This window comes from Poromitra crassiceps (assembly GCF_964638095.1).
Source record: "Poromitra crassiceps genome assembly, chromosome: 22".
In the NCBI taxonomy this organism is placed as follows: Eukaryota; Metazoa; Chordata; class Actinopteri; order Beryciformes; family Melamphaidae; genus Poromitra; species Poromitra crassiceps.
The window spans coordinates 850,877-869,714 of NC_139647.1; the positions used below are offsets into that span (position 1 = coordinate 850,877).

Genomic DNA, 18,838 nt, shown 5'->3' on the forward strand with positions numbered 1-18,838 from the left:
AATAGAGTACATTTTAAATGTACATCAGACTATATTTAGAGATGTGTTGTGTTTAAAATTATACATAAATTGTCCAAAACATTTATTGTATTTGTACTATGTGTATGTCATTCACTTTAAATGAATGTTGGATGGGCATGGGCCATAATATATTTTGAATATAGCCTACTTGCAGTGTTCGGAAAATAATGTATCAGTACAAGTGTATATATTTCACAATGAATGTCATCTACTCATCTATGTTCATCTGTTTGTTGTAGGTCATATTTCTACATTTTTTGGGCGAATTTTTGTAAAAAGGGTTAGGGTTATTTTGGAAACTACTGGAAACACAAGCCTAAACCTATTATGAGCAGGCTTTTCATGTTCTTTCCCATTTGATTTAATGTTAAACATAATTGTAACATAATTTGACTTAGTGCAACTGCAAGTTATGCAGCAAACACACGGTCACATCAATAGTAGAAGACAAGCAATACAGGAAAAACAATCACAAATTATAAAGTGCAAAATAGGACCCTGCCCGTTAAGCAGTGTGTGTGTGTGTGTGTGTGTGTGTGTGTGTGTGTGTGTGTGTGTGTGTGTGTGTGTGTGTGTGTGTGTGTGTGTGTGTGTGTGTGTATATACACAGTAGGCATGGGTCGATTTCCGGTTTTACCGGTTCGGTTCGGTATACGAGCCCAAACCGGTTTGATCACGTGCAAACCGAAAAAACCTAAAAAAAAAAAAAAAAAAAAAAAAAAAAATTTTTTTTTTTTTTTTAAGTTTTTTTTTTTTTTTTTTTTTGCCAGTCCATTCTGATTGCACTATTGTTCGTATTAGCCTCTTCTCAAGTTGCACTAGTAGGCAAAAGTCTTATTTTGTTTATTATGTTGATGTTTGAAGAAAAGTTAAGCTGAATAGTTATGAGAAATAAAAACAGTGTGTTGTTACAGTTAAAAGGTTCTGCTTATTTGTATTCAGTGTTCGTGCTGGTTGGCAGCATACCAGCTTAGAGGTGCATTATCGCCACCAACTGCAGCCGCTTTGATACGTTTTTTTGGGGAATATCGAACCGGTTTCAAAATGTTCAAACCGACCCATGCCTAGGCCCTATATTGTGTGAATTTGTGAGTTTTGAAGTTTATAAGGCAGCTCAGCTGTAAGCCAATCCATTCTGATTGCACTGCTTGTGTTTTTATTAGCCTTTTTCTCAAGTTGCACTATAGGCAGAAGTCTTATTTCATTTATTATTTTGATGTTTAGAAGAAAAGTTGAGCTGAATAGTTATGAGAAATAAATACAGGGTGTGTTTGTTACACAGGTGTCCTGCTTCTTTTTATTCAGTATCATTGCTGGTTGACAATACCAGCTTAGAGGTGTATTATCGCTATCAGGTGGACTGAAGTTGCACTACAGACAGTTATGGGCCACACTCGGGAGCCCTGCTTGAAAAAAAAAAAAAAAAAAAAAAAAAAAAAAAAAAAAAATTTTTTTTAAATTACAAAAAAAATCGGTATACCGGTTCGATCCGGTTTAGACAGCAATATCGAACCGGTTTTAAAATTTTCAAACCGACCCAGCCCTAATACACAGTATATATATTTTTGTTGTTGCATGTTTTTAGCGGGGGGTTCCTATCTGCAGGAAACCCCAGGGGAGCACCTGCAAACTCCACACTTTTTGAAGACCCCACCTGGGAGACACCGTCAGCGCCCACAGCGTCCCAGGCGGGAATCACACCCAGGACCTTTTTGCTGTGAGGGGACAGTGCTACCAGTGTGCCACCATGCCCCTTTACTAACTTAACTCAGTTGTCTATCAAGCTCCATACAACATGTCAGTTTAACATTAGCAGACTGATGTTGTTGGTATCTGTTGATGCAGGTGGTCTTCTTCTTCTTCCTTTGCATGGCGGTTGGCAAACAGCTTTTTGTGCATTACCGCCACCTTCTGAATTTGAGCAGTTTCAACGTGTCAACTAGTATTTACAGTGTAAAAATAAAGAAATGCTGGATTTAACCAACCACTTAATCTAATGTAATTCACACCCATTTCCCATTCTGCTGTAATTTTCCCAGATGTTTGAGAGAGCCTAAAAGCTTCTCTCAACAGCTTCTGCATATCATCTCCAGAAACCCCAACACGCCAGAAATCTCCTCGCTGCATCCACATTATGTGCATTTTTTCATACCTCTTTTCCACTCCAACAATACAGTTAATTATCCTAGCCAAAAATGACAAAAACTTCACTTGATCTTTACAGAAACACAACTCAAGCTTCCTGGCTGATTTGACCTCTTTAGTTTCCTTTCTCACCTCCTCACGCCTAGGCCTCCTCCTAGATCTCTCCCTGACTAACTCTACCTCCTCTTTGGACAGTTGTCCTCCCATGCGCTTCATGATTCCCTTTGCAAAGAACACACTCTAGCTCCTTCCTAGCCCCTTTCAGAGCTCATACTAGTCCGCATATGATTTCCGGTAGATGATGAAATCATATGCGGACTATTAGTTCTGAAAGGGGCTAGCAGCTCCTTCCCACACATTTACCACATCGAACAAACTCGCTTCTACACACATTAAATGGCTATGGCCAAACTTCCAACCATTTTTACACATGACACATGACAGAGTCTCATACTTTTCCTCAACTATTTGATCAACCCTTTTCATTCCGAAGCTATCTACGACTCCTTTACATGCAATACATCTCCTTGCATCTACTCTACGGGAGACACCATCCACCACCACACCCTTTATTGGTGCTTTCGAACACATGTGGGAACATTTCAAACGCACCAAACAATCAATATCGACACCTTCAACGCTTTTTCCATCTGTGACTTGGATGTAGGCCTACCTACATTCAACTATCAAGCCCTAGCTAGCCCCATCATTCACAACTCTTTCGGCTCGCGGGGCTAATCAAGCACGATATTTTCACGTCAACCCTTTAACTTCGCCTATCGCCTTTGCCACCATGTGCTTCTCTGACAAAGCTCCAAATTCCAACATGCATGGTGGGGAATTTTCACCATGTAACGCTGCTGATCTATTGTCTGTCATTCGATTCATCAAATTTCGCTTCTTTTTCCCCCGCTTTCATACTCCAACCACACGCTCCTCATTCCGCCATAAGTTAATGTTAGCTAACGTTAAAACGAAGTTACAAGTGTGTGCATTACAAGTAGGCCTACTTACAGTAAATGTGAATCTTTCTCGACGTTTAGACTTCTGAAACTATACATAGTTAACTACAACGTGATGTTTCCGTCGGAGAGCTGCTGTACCTGCTCTGCTGTCAAGTGTCTCGCGCTCGCGGGCCGGGTACCAAATGGCGCGGTCACGAAGTGTCACATGCTGCCTTCACTTGCCTCACGTACAGCGTAAACCCCGATCGCCACGCCAAAACAACGCGAGACTCGTCATTCTGGAAAAGGGCCGAGTCTCGCACGTCTCGCGTTGGCGATGGCGACACATGACTACTTTATGTTCCAGCGACAAACAAAACATGTACTTGATATTGATATCCCGTGCTCTCTGCCTGCTATCCGTCGTATCACGGGTATTAAAGCAAAATACGACTTTCTCAGTCATATTTACAAGCTTGCTGGGTCGTTCATATGCAGTCATGTAGTAAATTAGATATTTCCGACAGCACAAGAAGGAGGCATTCCCATCACACAGCATCACCGACAGGTGGTCGGAAACGAAAGGAGTGATGACAAAATGATGAAAAAATATGTGTGTACTACAAAAAGATACAAGTCTTACAATACATCTCACTTCTTTTATCTAAATGGAAAAAAGAGTAGATGAACTTTCCAGGTGAGACAATGAGATTCTCATAAATACTTATCACCCAAAAAGACAACAATACAATCACAACAATAAAACTGGTTACTGTGGCAACATACACAAATAAAGGAGAAAAATCAACTGTTCTGAGATCAGCTCTGCAGGCTATGGGTTGAATAACGCCCAGCTGTAGTCACAGCTGGAGTTGTGATGTAATTTATTCCCATTAGGAAACAGTCACATACACATTAGGCTATATGGCACTGTGAGGCCACATGAATGCATAACATCCATAAATAGGAACTAATATACATTTTAGCATACTTAAGTAGCCTATATAGTATATACACACCGTTTTTAATATGTCCTCGGTGGAGTCATCACATTCCTGGCCCTTGCTCCTCCAAATAGCCTAGTAAATCCGCAGCTTCAGGTTAAAGTTCTCCTTCTTCAGATCCGTCAATTACTGTGTGGATAAATGTAACAAAAATATTAAATGTCTTGATTCATTCATAATTAATAACAGGCAACACAAGTTTGTTGAGCTTTGCAATGGAGTCATGGCTGTTTCACTCACATCCCAAAATTCCGTCATGGTGAGATGACTGATGGCAGCTTTGATGTCAATCTCTGGTACAGTGCTGAAGCAGGAAGTGACGTTCACTTTGCCTCTCAATTAGGAACATCAAGCCACCTAAATCAATATTGTGTGGTATAAAATTCCATAATGATTCCGGGAGGCTGTTACAGTATAGTGTCATCATCCTAGTTAATGGGTTATTGTTATCAGACAGACGTAGACGAGCCTCTGCACTTGTCATGTAGTAAATATCTGCACCTAGCTCTTACCAATCAGTGTTGGGCAAGTTACTTTCAAAATGTAATATACTACATACACTATTACTAGTTCCCTTCATTTGAAAGTAATAAGTTACTTTACAATATTACTGTCTGTGTAGAGTAACTCATTACTTATTACACTACTTTTGCATTAAAAGTAGTGTTACTTTTCACCAAAGTAACTGCAGTAGCAGAATGAAATCGCCGCCCCAGAACCATCCTGAAAAAGAATTTAAACCGCCTTGAGGTCAGTGTAAACGGTCCAAAATTCTAAATGTTATCGTTTTCCTTTGTTATTGTCATCTATGATTATTTGCATAAAAACACACAATTTGATTAGGAAATAATTGTATCTTTATTTATGTGCTTTGATTTAAAAAACAAAACTCAATTTGTAACTTGTGTTACTTGTCAGAATTACTGGTATTATAATATTACTGAAATCATATTGGTAATACGTTTTATTACTCAGTTACTGCTTAAAAGTAATATACGGTATTACATGTAATATGTTACTTTTGTCATGAGTTACCTCCAACACTGTTACCAATACATGGGTGTCGCCCTTTGAAGACCAGACCTGTATTACTAGGTGTGGTCTCCTGGGTATGTAAGTATGTGTGTGCAGATTCTTACCAACTGCTAGCATGCCACTCTCCAGGTCCCCGGACATCTCGCTGCTGATAATCTTCTCAATATCCTTGCCATACATCTGCTGGTACTCAAGAAACACTACACGGCACGCACACACACACACACACACACACACACACACACACACACACACACACACACACACACACACACACACACGTTGTCAGTTACAAACACCTACAGCCAAAATAGTATTTGCACTGGTATTTGTGGTCAGATTCTCAGTTATTTTCTCATATGTTTTAATGAATGCTGAACCGATTATCATGTTGCTTATGATCATGTGTTTGTGTACCTGCTCTGAGATGGGGCTTGCTCCTGGAACACAGAATAGCATTGAACTTGGACTCGTCAGTCCCCACCTTGTTCTCTCCAGCATTATAGAGGGACTACAAAGAGAACATCGTCATCGATATGTACTGTACACAACTAAATATCTCTACAGTCAAAAGGTGATCAGGTCATATGCAATTTAAGAATTGGGGATACATTGTCATGCTGTCATTATGAATGAGAATGGAGCAGACTTTACCTGAGCATCTTGCTTGACTAAAGAGACGTCCACATTTTCTTCTTCATCACGATTACCCTAAAAGTACAAAGATAAATATTTCTATCTGTATGCAATTGGTAATAGACGTTAGGTATACGGGAACTAAGGGTTGTATCTTGACCTGGGCAAGTGTCATCATGAGCGTCTGGAAGTGGCCGGAGGTGTCCCCACGGATGTCATCCGCCAGAGACTTCTTGTACTCTGTAATGACACAATAGTGATGAAAAAAAGTTTTTGAAGAAAAAAAAACACGTCAATCTTTCAGCACAGGGGTATGATACACTGTGATAAAGGAGAGCAGTAGTTCTAGCCTGGGGGTGTCTCACCTGTTTGGTAAACCTGGTTAATCTGCTTGATTTCCACGTTGGAGCGAGAAGCCAGGATCTCTATTAGGCAGGCATCGTCGGTTCCAGCTCCCTGTTAGGAGGACAAAACAGATTAGTTCAAGCCCTCCCCACTGGCCTACTTCAGATTTATTGTCAAAACATTCCTATTTTGAGGTGAATGTTCATGCAAATATACAACAGATCATGTAAATACAAACAAGAAAAGAAAAGGAGAAGCGTTGAAATACCGGTACAGCAAATGACAAAATGCTTCATGTGCCTCGTAACATTTCTCAGCAAATGATCTTTTTATGTCCCCAAAATATGTAATAATGTGGATTATAAGCAATTTCACATTGAAAAGAAAGATATACAGAAAATTGTTGCCAGGTTTTCTTGGTGAGCGTTAACCTTTGTGGCGGTTTTGAGCTCGTAGGCATCAAGCTCAGTTGGGGTCTTCATCAAGGCCATGACCACCTTCCTGAAGTTCCCAGACAGTTCTGAATACAGGTCCTTAATCAGATCCTGGAAGAGGAAACAACACATGCTTGGAATACTTCAAAACTTTCGGTTATTTGCATATATCCCTGGTTCTCTGAAAACATACTGAAACAAACACAGCGAGGTATCTCAGCCTATAGAAGAGCACCCTCTAGTGATCAAACCACAGAAGCTCCAATGACACCCCAGACCGATCACAGCAGAGACAGGAGAGCCCACCTTTATAAACAACTGCAGCCCATAGGAATGGCATTCTCAAGCATGTGTCTTCCTCGCTCAAGGCAAAGAGGAGAGTGTGCTGAGATACCTCACTATGTTATCAGAGAACCGGGGATATGTCTTATTAAAGTTCTCTTTCTGATCTCAACCTATAATGGATTCATACAACTCCCCAATTGCACCAACCAAGCTCTCTGAAGTAGAGGTCGACCAATTAATCCATTTGGCCGATTAATCGGCGGCGATAGGACGTTTTACAAACTATCGTTATCGGCTGAACTTGGCTCCGATAGTGGCCGATAGCTGCGTAGCCTCCACCAGTCACGCAGACATCATTGTTTCCAGTGAAAATCCACTGTTCCATACAGTTTCCAATAAACAGACTGTTAAAAGAAATTCATGTTCCCAGCTTTCAGATGACATTTACTACTTCGATATGGCATATACAGTACTGTTGACCTGCTCTCTCATCCTAAAGATCCCCTGTCCTAAAAAAGACAAGAGTTGGTGTCTGGTAGGGAGGGGTGGGTGGGTTAACACGTGTGAAATTGTGTAATGTAAACGCTGATTTCAATCACTTTCTTTGGTTGGACTCTCACCTTATTCTGCACACGCTCATGCATTTGACGTAAGTAATGTCAATTATTAAGTTAAGTTAAGTTATCCTTTATTTATCCCCATTTGGAAATTCATCCTCTGCATTTGACCCATCCTCTACTGGGAACCTTCCTAGAACTAGGAGCAGTGGGCAGCCGAGGTGCAGCGCCCGGGGACCAACTGCAGTTCATTGCCTTGGTCAGGGGCACTGACAGGAGTATTAACCCTAACATACGTGTCTTTAGGTGATGGGAGGAAACCGAAGCACCCGGAGAAAACCCACACGAACACGGGGAGAACATGCAAACTGCACACAGGAAGGACCTGGGACGGACCGGGGTTCGAACCCGGGACCTTCTTGCTGTGAGGCAACAGCGCTACGCACTGAGCCACCATGCCATCCATAATTATGTCAATTATGGAATCAATTGTGTGGCCCATCCACTTTTATTCAGCCATCTGCAATTTCATTTCTGGCTACGCCACTGGTATGGACGCCCAACCAAGCCGGAGGTAACAGAGAGGCCCTCATGTTGGTAGACAGGGAATCTACCACGGCACTACCCGGACGCCCCATACATTCATCTAATATTGACCTAGAATATGAATTAGTATAGGATAGTAGGCAATTATGTGATCATGCTAGCATTACTTATGTCAGCATGCATTTTGAGCTGAGCTAAGTGCTGTTAGAATCCTCTACTCACAAGGCTTGGTCAGTGTCAAAAGTGGGGTTTTGCTAGGTGTCAAAAGGGCGTACGTGCAGTTACACCCTTTTGACAGCAAACAAACTCTACTTTTACTGTAGAGTTTGTTTGAGCTCTACAATCACACTACACGACGGTCGTCAGTCACTCTTCTGTTCAGATGACACAACTGTCTGTCTTGAGTCCACCAGAGCAGTCTCACACTAAACACACTCACACAACATGGGCCATTCTACACACTTGGTTCAAAGTCATTAAGTTATTAAGTTTACTGCTATTATATAATTAAGCAATATCACAAGAGAGGGAGTGATGCTGTTGTCTAATGCTGCATTCGTTTAGAACTGGGAAGTGGCAAATTGACAGTTGCTACAAACAAAAATCAAATAATGTATGATTTCTCAACCCCCAGTTGCTCCCAGCGCGTCATTTCAACATGGCGCCCACGATTGTAAGAATTTAAAAAAAAAGTTTTTTACACATTTTCTTTTTTCAGATTTGGCGTCAGTTTGGCGTCTCTTATGGGCGTAACCCATAAGAGAGCGAGCCTCGTATCCCCCGCGTTGCGTAGCAACAACACGGGAGGTAACTCCAGAGTAAGCTTACACGGCTAGGATCCCTCTTGTCCAATCAAATTGCTCGGCAAGAACTATAATACTAGGACCTACAGTAGGCTCGCCCGCTACGCGGGCTCGCTCACCGAGCTGGCCCTGCAAATCGCATACTGTACGCAGCTCAGCCGCTGTGCGGCCTCGCCCACAGCTCGGCTGCTTGCCTCCTTGGGTGTGCGTGTGCCCCCATATGACATCACTGATGACATCTTCAGTCTTATGACATCACTGATGACATCATCAGTGATGTCACAAGGCCTCCTTGTGTGTGTGTGTGTGTGTGTGTGTGTGTGCGCGCGTGCGTGTGTGTGTGTGTGTGTGTGTGTGTGTGTGTGTGTGTCCCCTTATGACATCACTGATCAGTTGGACAAAAATTGAAACATTGCCCAGATGCTCCCTTTTATAGCTAGAAGACTAGATAGACAGACAGACAGACAGACACACACACGCGCACACACACACACACACACACACACACACACACACACACACACACACACGCACACACACAGACACACACACACACACACACACACACACACACACACACACACACACACACATATACACACACACACACACACACACACACAGACACACACACACACACACACACACACGGCAGCATAAACTTAGCAATAAGCATGATGGTGATTCTTACCCTCCCATAGGCGGTATTGAAGGAACTGATTATATGCAAACGCTGCTTGTTGGAGCGACTCCCCAGTAAGTCAAGGATGGCTTGTTCATCCGTTCCTGCACAATATCAAACATGATATGGTTCATAGATCAAAAATAAGCCCTCATTTCCCATTGCTTATAGAAATATGGCCAAATACCCTTAAGTTACACAGACATACAACCTGAAAAACAACACATGTTCCCACTTAGACTACTTCCAGTGCAGTGTTAATTTCATTGAGATAACTCCGGTGCAGAAAGTGAAGTGCATGCAGTTCATTCTGCTTTGACCTAACAAATAGCAAAGACTGATGAACTTCTGTGTGTTTTAAGATGTGTTTCAAAGCACTGACCAATTCCCTTCATGGCCTTCCTCAGGACCTGTGCATCTTTCTGTGGATCAGCTCCAGGAAAATCCCTGATTGTCCCCCTGAATAGGGCCGGAGGCGCTACTACTGATTCAGAATAGGGGATGGACGGGTTGGGTGATGGTGCACGAGGATACGCAGGCATGGGCTGAGCAGGGTAGCCGAACCAGACCAGGACACCAACACACCCAGGCATAGGGCCAGGTGGGTACCCCCCAGGAGCCTGGTTGAACATGGGCGGAGGAGGCCAACCACCCCAGCTGCCTGCAACAGATAACATAGACAGAATAGACGTCACTTCACTATGCATTACATGTTGAGGAGAGTTGGGCTGTGGTACTGTGTTACCAAAATGCCTGGAGCAGAGCCATATATATAGAAGAGTCGTGACATCTCCATTCCCTCCAATGGACCAGTTGTTTACTCTCAAGAGTTCCAGGAAGTAAGGTCCTGGATTAAGCAGCACTGTCGAGTTGCAGCAAAATGGACAGTTTGTGTTGTACTTTGAAAGTTTTTTTATTTTATCAAATTGTACATGATCAGCTTTATTTTAGCATTCAAAAGTAGCGTGAGACTCCTTCCTGGCTGTTCATTCACTAATGAGTGACACATTTTGGTCCTCCGCTGACGCCACTCTCTAAATTGCTCTGGCCTGGAGTAATGGAGAGTATTAACTGGCAATGGCACTGCCATGTTTCTCACTTCCCAACTAGTTACACTACATTCAGGACATAACTCACTCATCAATGCCTCTGGAGTCTGGATCCTAAGAAGGACAAGTGTCCACCAGAGTCCCTTATCCTTAACAACCCACGTTTCACTTACTCTAGCCTACATTTCATTACATTGCTGTGATGTAGCTTTTTACCTGCTGGTGGTGCAGGTGGGTAGCCAAAAGCCTGAGGTGGGTAGCCTCCTGCTTGGGGAGGGTATGCTCCAGGCTGGGGTGGGGAAGTCCCAGGTTGTGGAGGGTAACCGCTTGCCTGAGGGGGGTGTCCATAGTAGCTCATGCTTGTAAACATAAATAATAAAATAAATCATTTGGCTGTCAAATATAATAATAATAACAACAACAACGATGAGTCAAAAAAACAATTCTGCTCTGAAAACAGGGCGTCATAGTAACATAAATAAATGTGATGTGCGTTATCTAGCTATGTAGCTACAAAAATACAATGAACTAACACCATATTAAACCATCCTTAGGGGACAAAGCAGAAAGACCACCAGATGAAGCACCTTAGGTAATGGGTACCAGAACCTGGTGATGCGAGGTTAAGCTGGCCAGCTAGCTTACGCTGTCTGTCACTGAGGTAAATAATGCTAGCAGGAGGAGGGGGCGGCGGTTTGCAGGTACCGATGCCTAGCTGGCCATTTTCAAGTCGTACTTTGCAAATATAGAAAAACATTAAAATACAGAAAGTATTAAACCCTTTATTTTATGGGGGCACTTAAAAGCCCCCGTCATCCCAACTCAAAGAGCAATTTTAGATTTTTTTCATGGGAATTTTGCCCCAAGCCCCTGCTAATTTCCTACCTTTTTTAAGTCCAGCTGGTGCAACCTAACCTTGGTCAGGTTAGGTGCAACTGGCTCCCAGTCCATATGAAAATTCAAAAATTCTACCACTAGGAGGCATCACAAGACACACACACATGCACGCACTATCCCCGGAGGTGGTTGAAGCATGCAAACGTTTGTGTGCACAACATGAGAATTTCGTAAACAAAACAAACAAAACGTAACAATTATGGTTAAAATGTGCTCTTTTTAATCGTTTATAAATTGTATTTCACACATTTTGTAGTTCACACATTCTTTGGGCCAATTTCACACATTCTGGAAATCATCTCGCGACCAACCTAGTGGTGTCCCGCGTCCCCCGGGGGGTCCCGACCCCCACTTTGGGGGCCTGGCCTAGATGATGACAAACAGAATTTTTGATTTTGGGTGAACTGTTCCTTTAAAGTCAGTCCTCTAAGAAAGACTGGCCTTTTCCACCATTTTATGTTCAAATTATTGAGAAAGTAAGTAAGAAGTATGAACTGTCCAATATGTTGTGGGTAATACAGAACAGAAATCAGAATGTATTTATCGTTTTCTGTTTGTGAAGGGTGGAAAATGGAAAAGAAAATGCTTTAGAATTAACCCTAACCCTAACCACAGTGACATTTCACATTACTGCATTTAAACAACTAAAGAGATCAAGATCAAAAGACTATTTGATCATACATGATGCATCATAGCTTTTTGCGTGCTGGAGCCCCATGTCGTGCAGGAAGGTGCCCTTTTTATTTTTGACACATGATAAGTTGTACCATAACGTATGTTATTAAAATACTCAGTTCTGTATGATTCTATCCCCACCCCAATCTATAGTTATTTGATCCTTGCCACTTACTTTCATCTGCTAGCAGTCCCTTCCTGGAGAACGTATTACTTTAACTAGATGCAGTCTTGACTAGGCTACTGTATTTAACTGTTGTGGGAGGGACTCATATTTGCCATGTGTGGAACCCACCCATTTACTGTCAAAGCGGTGATGGACAGCCAGTCACTTTCCATGTGATACAACTCTTAAACAATTCGATTCGATTCGATTCGATTCGATTAGCCTTTATTGTTTATTATTATTATTATTGTTTACAGCCAGTATACATACTGTACAGGTCGCAATGACACACCGGAAAATGTGACAGAGCCATCATCTGTCATCATCTGTAAGATCATCATCATATATCGCATTGCATTAACATGCGTGTTTCCTTATCCAAATAACATCCAGATAACTTATCCGGATACAGGTCACATTTAAAATGGGGTGCAACTTTGCCGGGCGGTGTTTGGACCTTTGAGTGCTCTCCAAACAGGAAGCAGTGCGACGTTAAACAAACACATGAAATAACCGGCACAGCTTAGTCTGAGCCACAGAGCTGTGGTGCTGGCGTTGCATTACTGTAGATGTCTTTCTGATTCTGATTCTAACAAGTTTGGGAAAAAAGGAAGCTGAAAAAATAATTTTGTCTAAACGTTTGCCAAGAAAAAAAGAACACACAAACTGAAGCTCAAACTGCTCATGGCTGATTTGCATGGAATGCTGATGTCTTGCGGGGGTTAAAGTATGTTGGATACTTGTCTATGTAAACTGTGTTTCTGTGGTATATTGTTTGTTTTGATGTTTTGCTATATGGTTTTATGCTTGCTGCAGCAGAAATGCTAGTTTTTGGCTGTGACAAGCTGACACCCACAATTGCAGAAGCATTTCCCCTGCATGAGCATGATGTGAGAATTTCACTGTGGTGAAAGATACGGACAAGAATATTGTGACTCTGATACAGTGTGGTGCTGTAACTTACTTTCCCAGTAACTACTAATGTAAGGGATTACAATTTCCAAGAACAAATTATGTTACAGTTAATAATCCAGGTAACTTCAAGTTACTCCATTACTTACTCCAGTCCTGGCACAGCACTAAAACGAAATGTGGAGATAGATCTGGCTATGCGAGACTTCTGCATTGCCAGAATGCGATTTTTGTTGTTGTCCTATTGGCAAATAAGTCAAAAGTATACAGTTTGGCTGATTGTTGACTCCTCCTGTAAGGTTAATTATTGTTCAATAAAGCGAATTCAGTTGTAAAAGAAGCTGGCTATTAAAACATCACTTTACGGAAGGGAGCTAAAGTAATATAGTAAAGTAACAAGTAATGTAAACTAGGGTGACCAGATGTCCCACTTTGTGTGGGACTGCACAGCATTTTCATGCTGTTGCAGAACTTAATACGATTGTATCTTCCACCTGCTCTCTTGACCCTGTCCCCACTACATGTTTTAAAGAGTTTTCAATAGTGTTTCAAACTCTGCTCTGAAAACATTAATAGATCACTTGAGAATGGGTTTTTTGCTGATGCCTTTAAACTGCTGCTGTCAAACTGCTGTTGGCTATTGAAGAAACCACATTTGGACTGTGGGGTCCTAGTATAGAGGCCTGTTTCACACCTTCCTAGGTACTTGAAAACATGGTTTCTAACCACATGAACAACTTTCTAAATGAAAACATCATTATGTAGACGTTTTAGTCAGGCTTTAGAGTAGGGCAGCATGATCAGCAAAAAATAATATTGCTATTATGCTGACAGATATTGCGATTGCGATATGTGTTATGATTTTCATGGGAATGCTATTTCATTTTTTCACTGTTTTTTATGTGATGTGATTTTCACTGGGGTCTGTACCAAACAATTGTTCCCTTACGTCTAGGGGTTACGATCTGGGTTTGTCATGCGGCCCCCCAGGAAAAAGAATTGAGTAAAACGACACAAATGAGTCCAGTGGGATCATCTTAAGAGGGAAACCGATAAAGTGGGGGGAAAGGGGGAGAGAGTAGACATGAAAGGGAGAGAGAGGGTGAGGAACACACAATGAAATACAGTAGATAGTTAAAATACCTTTCAGCTTAGTATGAAAATGTACAACAAAACTAAAGAACTCTGCAATAATCCAGTTCACACAGTATCTCACCACAGCGAAATTATCCTCTGTGATGCCGCTGTTTTCCAGGTAAAGGATGCTCTGTAGGGACGGGTAGGTGAGCAGGTCCACCTCCTCGAGGTCAGGGATGGAGCACAGCTGCTTCCACACCCAAGGTGCCAGATGTTAGGTCCAGGGGCTTCTTGGTGCGGATGGCCATGGTCATGAGAATGCCCAGGAAGCCGAACTGGACCATGTGATCCTCTGAGACTGTCGCTGGATTGAGCAGGAACCTGGGAGGGCGTGCAAACAATATGGCAAACATTTTAGAGCTAAAGATGATTTTGGCAAATCAGACATTCCGTCATAATTTAAGTGCATTGATTTGGTTGGTGACGATTAACATGGATTTACATAATCAAACATAAACATAGATTAATAAACACAGCGACCTGTGTATCTGTGTGTGTTACACACAGGTACTGTGTGTGTGTGTGTGTGTGTGTGTGTGTGTGTGTGTGTGTGTGTGTGTGTGTGTGTGTGTGTGTGTGTGTGTGTGTGTGTGTGTGTGTGTGTGTGTTACTGCCCACATCAGTAACACTGAGTATGAATGAGAAGATCCACCACATCAGATTGCAACTCCTGGTGAAAACACATTGTACCACCATGTAGGATACCCAAACATTATGCTTTGTGGAATTTTCAATATATAATATACCAATAACCTATCTATTCTCTTTGAACATGGCCACCAAGTATGATGTACATTATGCAAAGCAGTAGCCTACAAGCCAAGGCTGTCCAGCATCTGAAAAGATATCTGGAAAGATTTTTGCTTTTATATCTTAATACAGAAAGTGTATGAAACTCATGACCAAAAAGTCATGAATTCTGTCATTGTGTAACTTGTGGTTTGAATAGAATTATAGTGAAAATAAATTACTCAACTTTTTCCTCCTGGGGACCCCCTGCTCCCCCCTCCCTCCTCAAGGACACCTGGAAAGGGGGTCCCCGGACTCCACTTTGAGAACCACTGCAATATAAACAAGATTTTTCAGCATATCTACCGAATTGTAATTCAGGTGTCGTAAGGTGTTCCATTTTTGGCAATTGGCTGTCACATGACATGGTTGAGCTGTGAGCATCCTGCGTGGGCGTGGCTCAGACGTCTCGCATCGTCTTTGCTCGCAGCCATAGAGTCTGACCACGTGAGACTAGCTTAGACCCATGGACCGGTGTAAACAACGAGCTGTTCGGAACCAAATGCAACATCTCGTCCGACAACAAGCGTTTGTGAGTCTTTAGGCACATATCCTACATATCACATACAGAGTACAACATGGATTAACCAGCAGAAGAGTCGACTGTGGCGAACTATCCGAATGGCTGTTCACGTTTCATCTCATACAAAACGTTGTTCAGTTAGCTAGCTAACGTTAGCGGTCCACAGTGGGGCTCACTTATCGTTACTTTACGCTCATGTCAGTCGAAACACCTGATGGTTATCTAAGTTCAGTTCACACACAGTCACAGAAGGTTAGCTATAGCTCCGCGGTAGCCACATTTTTGCTGCACGGTGAGTCAAGTAAGTAATATTGTCTCGTTCTGCACCTCACCGTGGTGCGCTGCGCAGGTGCGGACCTCTCAATCAGTCAAACTCGGGGTTTTGTGATATGACAACTTGTCCTGAATATTTGTAGTTTCAGCTGATAAAAGTGAGCATACAAGTGACAAGTGTCTTTGTAATAGTAGTACCGACGAGGGGCACAGTTTCTCAGTGGAAATAAGAAATAGCATGAAATCGGTTACATTATTGCACATAAACCGATTATTATCGGATTTCTAGAGTTGCCTGATTACAAGTGTCATGTAAACAGCAAACCGATTATCATCCTTATCAGATAAAGGCCGTTATCAGTTTATTGAAAAACCGATACACAGCTTTCTGCTGAATCATCAGTTTTATTCATAATTTGCAGTAAATGTCCATTCACACACTTGAGGTGAGTTTATGTACTCACTGAGTGCATGTAAACGAGGAAATCAGATTATAACCCTTTTCACGGGGGCCATTTTGTGTCGAAAATGCAGAATAAACACAGGTGCAAGCAAAAACACTAATGAGGGTTTCCAAATTCCAATCATGGACGTTTGAAACCGTCATTAGTGTTTTGCTTGCACCTGTGTTTACCATTCCTTTTCGACACAAAATGGCCCCCGTGAGAAGGGTCTATTGCCACTTATCTGATTTTTCTCAGTTATCTGATGGTGGCAGTAACGTGTGTAACATCAGCTCTGGCATCTTGGCAGCAATGCAGGCACTTTCCAACATGACAGATGTTCCACAAGATTTCAGTGATTGAATTGACAACAGATACAACGTCCAAGCAAATTGAGAAACTGTCCTCTACAGTGGAACAACTTGTTGTGGATGTTAACCAAGACAGAAATTCTGAAGCAGCACACACATAGAGTCAGAGATTGAAAAGAGATCTGGAAAAAGAAAAACAAATGTTGAGGGCAGGAGTTGCTGAATGCAAACGCTACAGCTGGACATGGGCTCTGAAATCACATGATGGAGTGAAAGAGGAGGCCAGCAAAGACATGAGAAAAGTTGTGATTGATGTTGTTGGAAAAGTTGTTTCAGGTCTTGAATATTTACCGACTTAGTCATTGTAACCAAATTACTGATGATTATTCATCAAAAATGTTGTGTAAATATTTTGTGAAAGCACCAATGGCTGTCCCCACATTATATTGTCACAATATGGATATCGAGGTATTTGGTCAAAAATATAGTGATAATTGATTTTGTCCATATCATCCAGCCGAAGTAAAAGAGTACTCTTTTACAGATGAAAATGTATAGAGTGGAAATAGATACGGGAATCTATAAATTATTGGCTCAATGAGATTAAGAATTAAAAAATGGCACCTGAATCTGTAAAATACCAGCTCTACTCATGAACCTTGTGGTGCTCAAGGGGATTTCTTTTAAGGAGGCTTCTAAGCTACGTACTTCAAACTTCCCTCATATTGCCTCCAGCTTTAGCGTCCATGTTGTTTAAACTTTTACACATTTAAATTATGAGTTGAAAAGCGCATAAACACGTCGTAACTTCGGAAGGACTTCCTATAGGACGTGAATGCGTCAGTATGATGAAAGCACGTTAGTGCATGCCCATAGAGAACGCAGTGCCATACCTGCAGCTGCCTATTTGCTGCCTAAAGTGAAAGTGAAAGTGAATGAGAGCGTTCCGGGGGCGATCCCCAACCTGCACCTAAAGGGACTGTACTGACCCGGTACTGTGGCTGATTGGACTATGATTACTCAGAGGCAGCCCTCACACAGGACAAACTGTCTAGAAAATACTGTATGTACAGTATGCCAAACAGCAATATTTTGCCTCCATTATTGAGTGTCTATCGGGTCAAATAACATAATCATGATTCCATAGGCATCCAGGAATTGAAACTAACAGTGTGTGTCTGGTGTGTGTGTGTGTGTGTGTGTGTGTGTGTGTGTGTGTGTGTGTGTGTGTGTGTGTGTGCGTCAGTGCGTGTGTGGGAGCTAGCTTTGTTTGAGGGGAGGCCTACAGGCTCAGACTTTGAAGACCCATGCTGTATACTGTTTACACATTGACTTGTTCTTATGTATGAACGGAAATCTATAACTTTATTTTGAAATGAAGGTTGCATCATATCTCTGCTTTCAAAGCATTTTCATGTACTTTGTAGCAACAAATATGCAAATATTAAGCCACTGCAGTTCGTAGCAAAATAGTATCTTAATGTGCGATATGCCACAGCAGAAGGTTGCGCCACCAAATGTTTTTGATTGTGCCACCTTTTGAAAAAGTGAGTCTGGAGCCCTGTGTAAACTGTGTAAACTGACAAATGGGAGAAACACCTGCAAACTAAACTGCACTTGTATGTTTCATAGGCCAACGATGGAGAGGAAGAAGAAGACACTTCCTCTCACTTGTGTGAACATGTCTAAAGTCCAGAAGCTGAGAGCAGCGGTGAAGCAGCGACTAACTGCAGCTGCTGAAGAGATATCTGGGCTGATTGAAAGAACAATAGCAGAGTACGAGGAGGAAGCTTCTGCTTTAAAAAAGGAGAACGACCGACAACGAAAGCTGCTGGATGCTGTTTTAAATCCTAAAGTGCCCTTAGACAGAGCAGGTTGGTGAAATGTGAATGTTGTTTTCACATTACTCATATACACATTGTGTGATATAAGACGAATCAGCGTGACGTCACTGCCACCCCAAAATGCGTAGTTAACTACTATGAGTTGTGCCAAACAAACGTTAATATCTCAAAAACTATACATCACATTGCTTATATTTTGACATTCTGAGTGAGAGCAGAATTAGCTCAAGAGTTTGATCTATAATATATGCATGTCGTGTTAAAGTTGTGTGAACTGTCGCAGTTTTTAAATTGTAAACACGGTCAGCCGGCTAGAGTCAGGCGCTCAAACTCACGCTCCATAGGGTTCCATTGCCGTTGCCACCCAGTGACGCGGTTTGTT

At 42.0% G+C, this 18,838-nt stretch overlaps 1 protein-coding gene across 1 annotated transcript in view; it reads right to left on the reverse strand.

Annotated features, from left to right (window-relative positions):
* Positions 1-10,844, reverse strand: part of LOC310796067 (annexin A11-like) — a gene marked incomplete at both ends in the record, with an annotated part of 10,908 nt that extends 64 nt beyond the window's left edge. Inside the window, 9 exons of the mRNA XM_083658218.1 lie at positions 5,254-5,349; positions 5,567-5,660; positions 5,804-5,860; positions 5,946-6,025; positions 6,151-6,241; positions 6,562-6,675; positions 9,447-9,541; positions 9,820-10,098; positions 10,703-10,844. Coding sequence (XP_083514344.1) covers positions 5,254-5,349; positions 5,567-5,660; positions 5,804-5,860; positions 5,946-6,025; positions 6,151-6,241; positions 6,562-6,675; positions 9,447-9,541; positions 9,820-10,098; positions 10,703-10,844 — 1,048 coding nt within the window. The remainder of the gene's footprint in view (positions 1-5,253; positions 5,350-5,566; positions 5,661-5,803; positions 5,861-5,945; positions 6,026-6,150; positions 6,242-6,561; positions 6,676-9,446; positions 9,542-9,819; positions 10,099-10,702) is intronic.
* Positions 10,845-18,838: the final 7,994 nt, after the last annotated feature.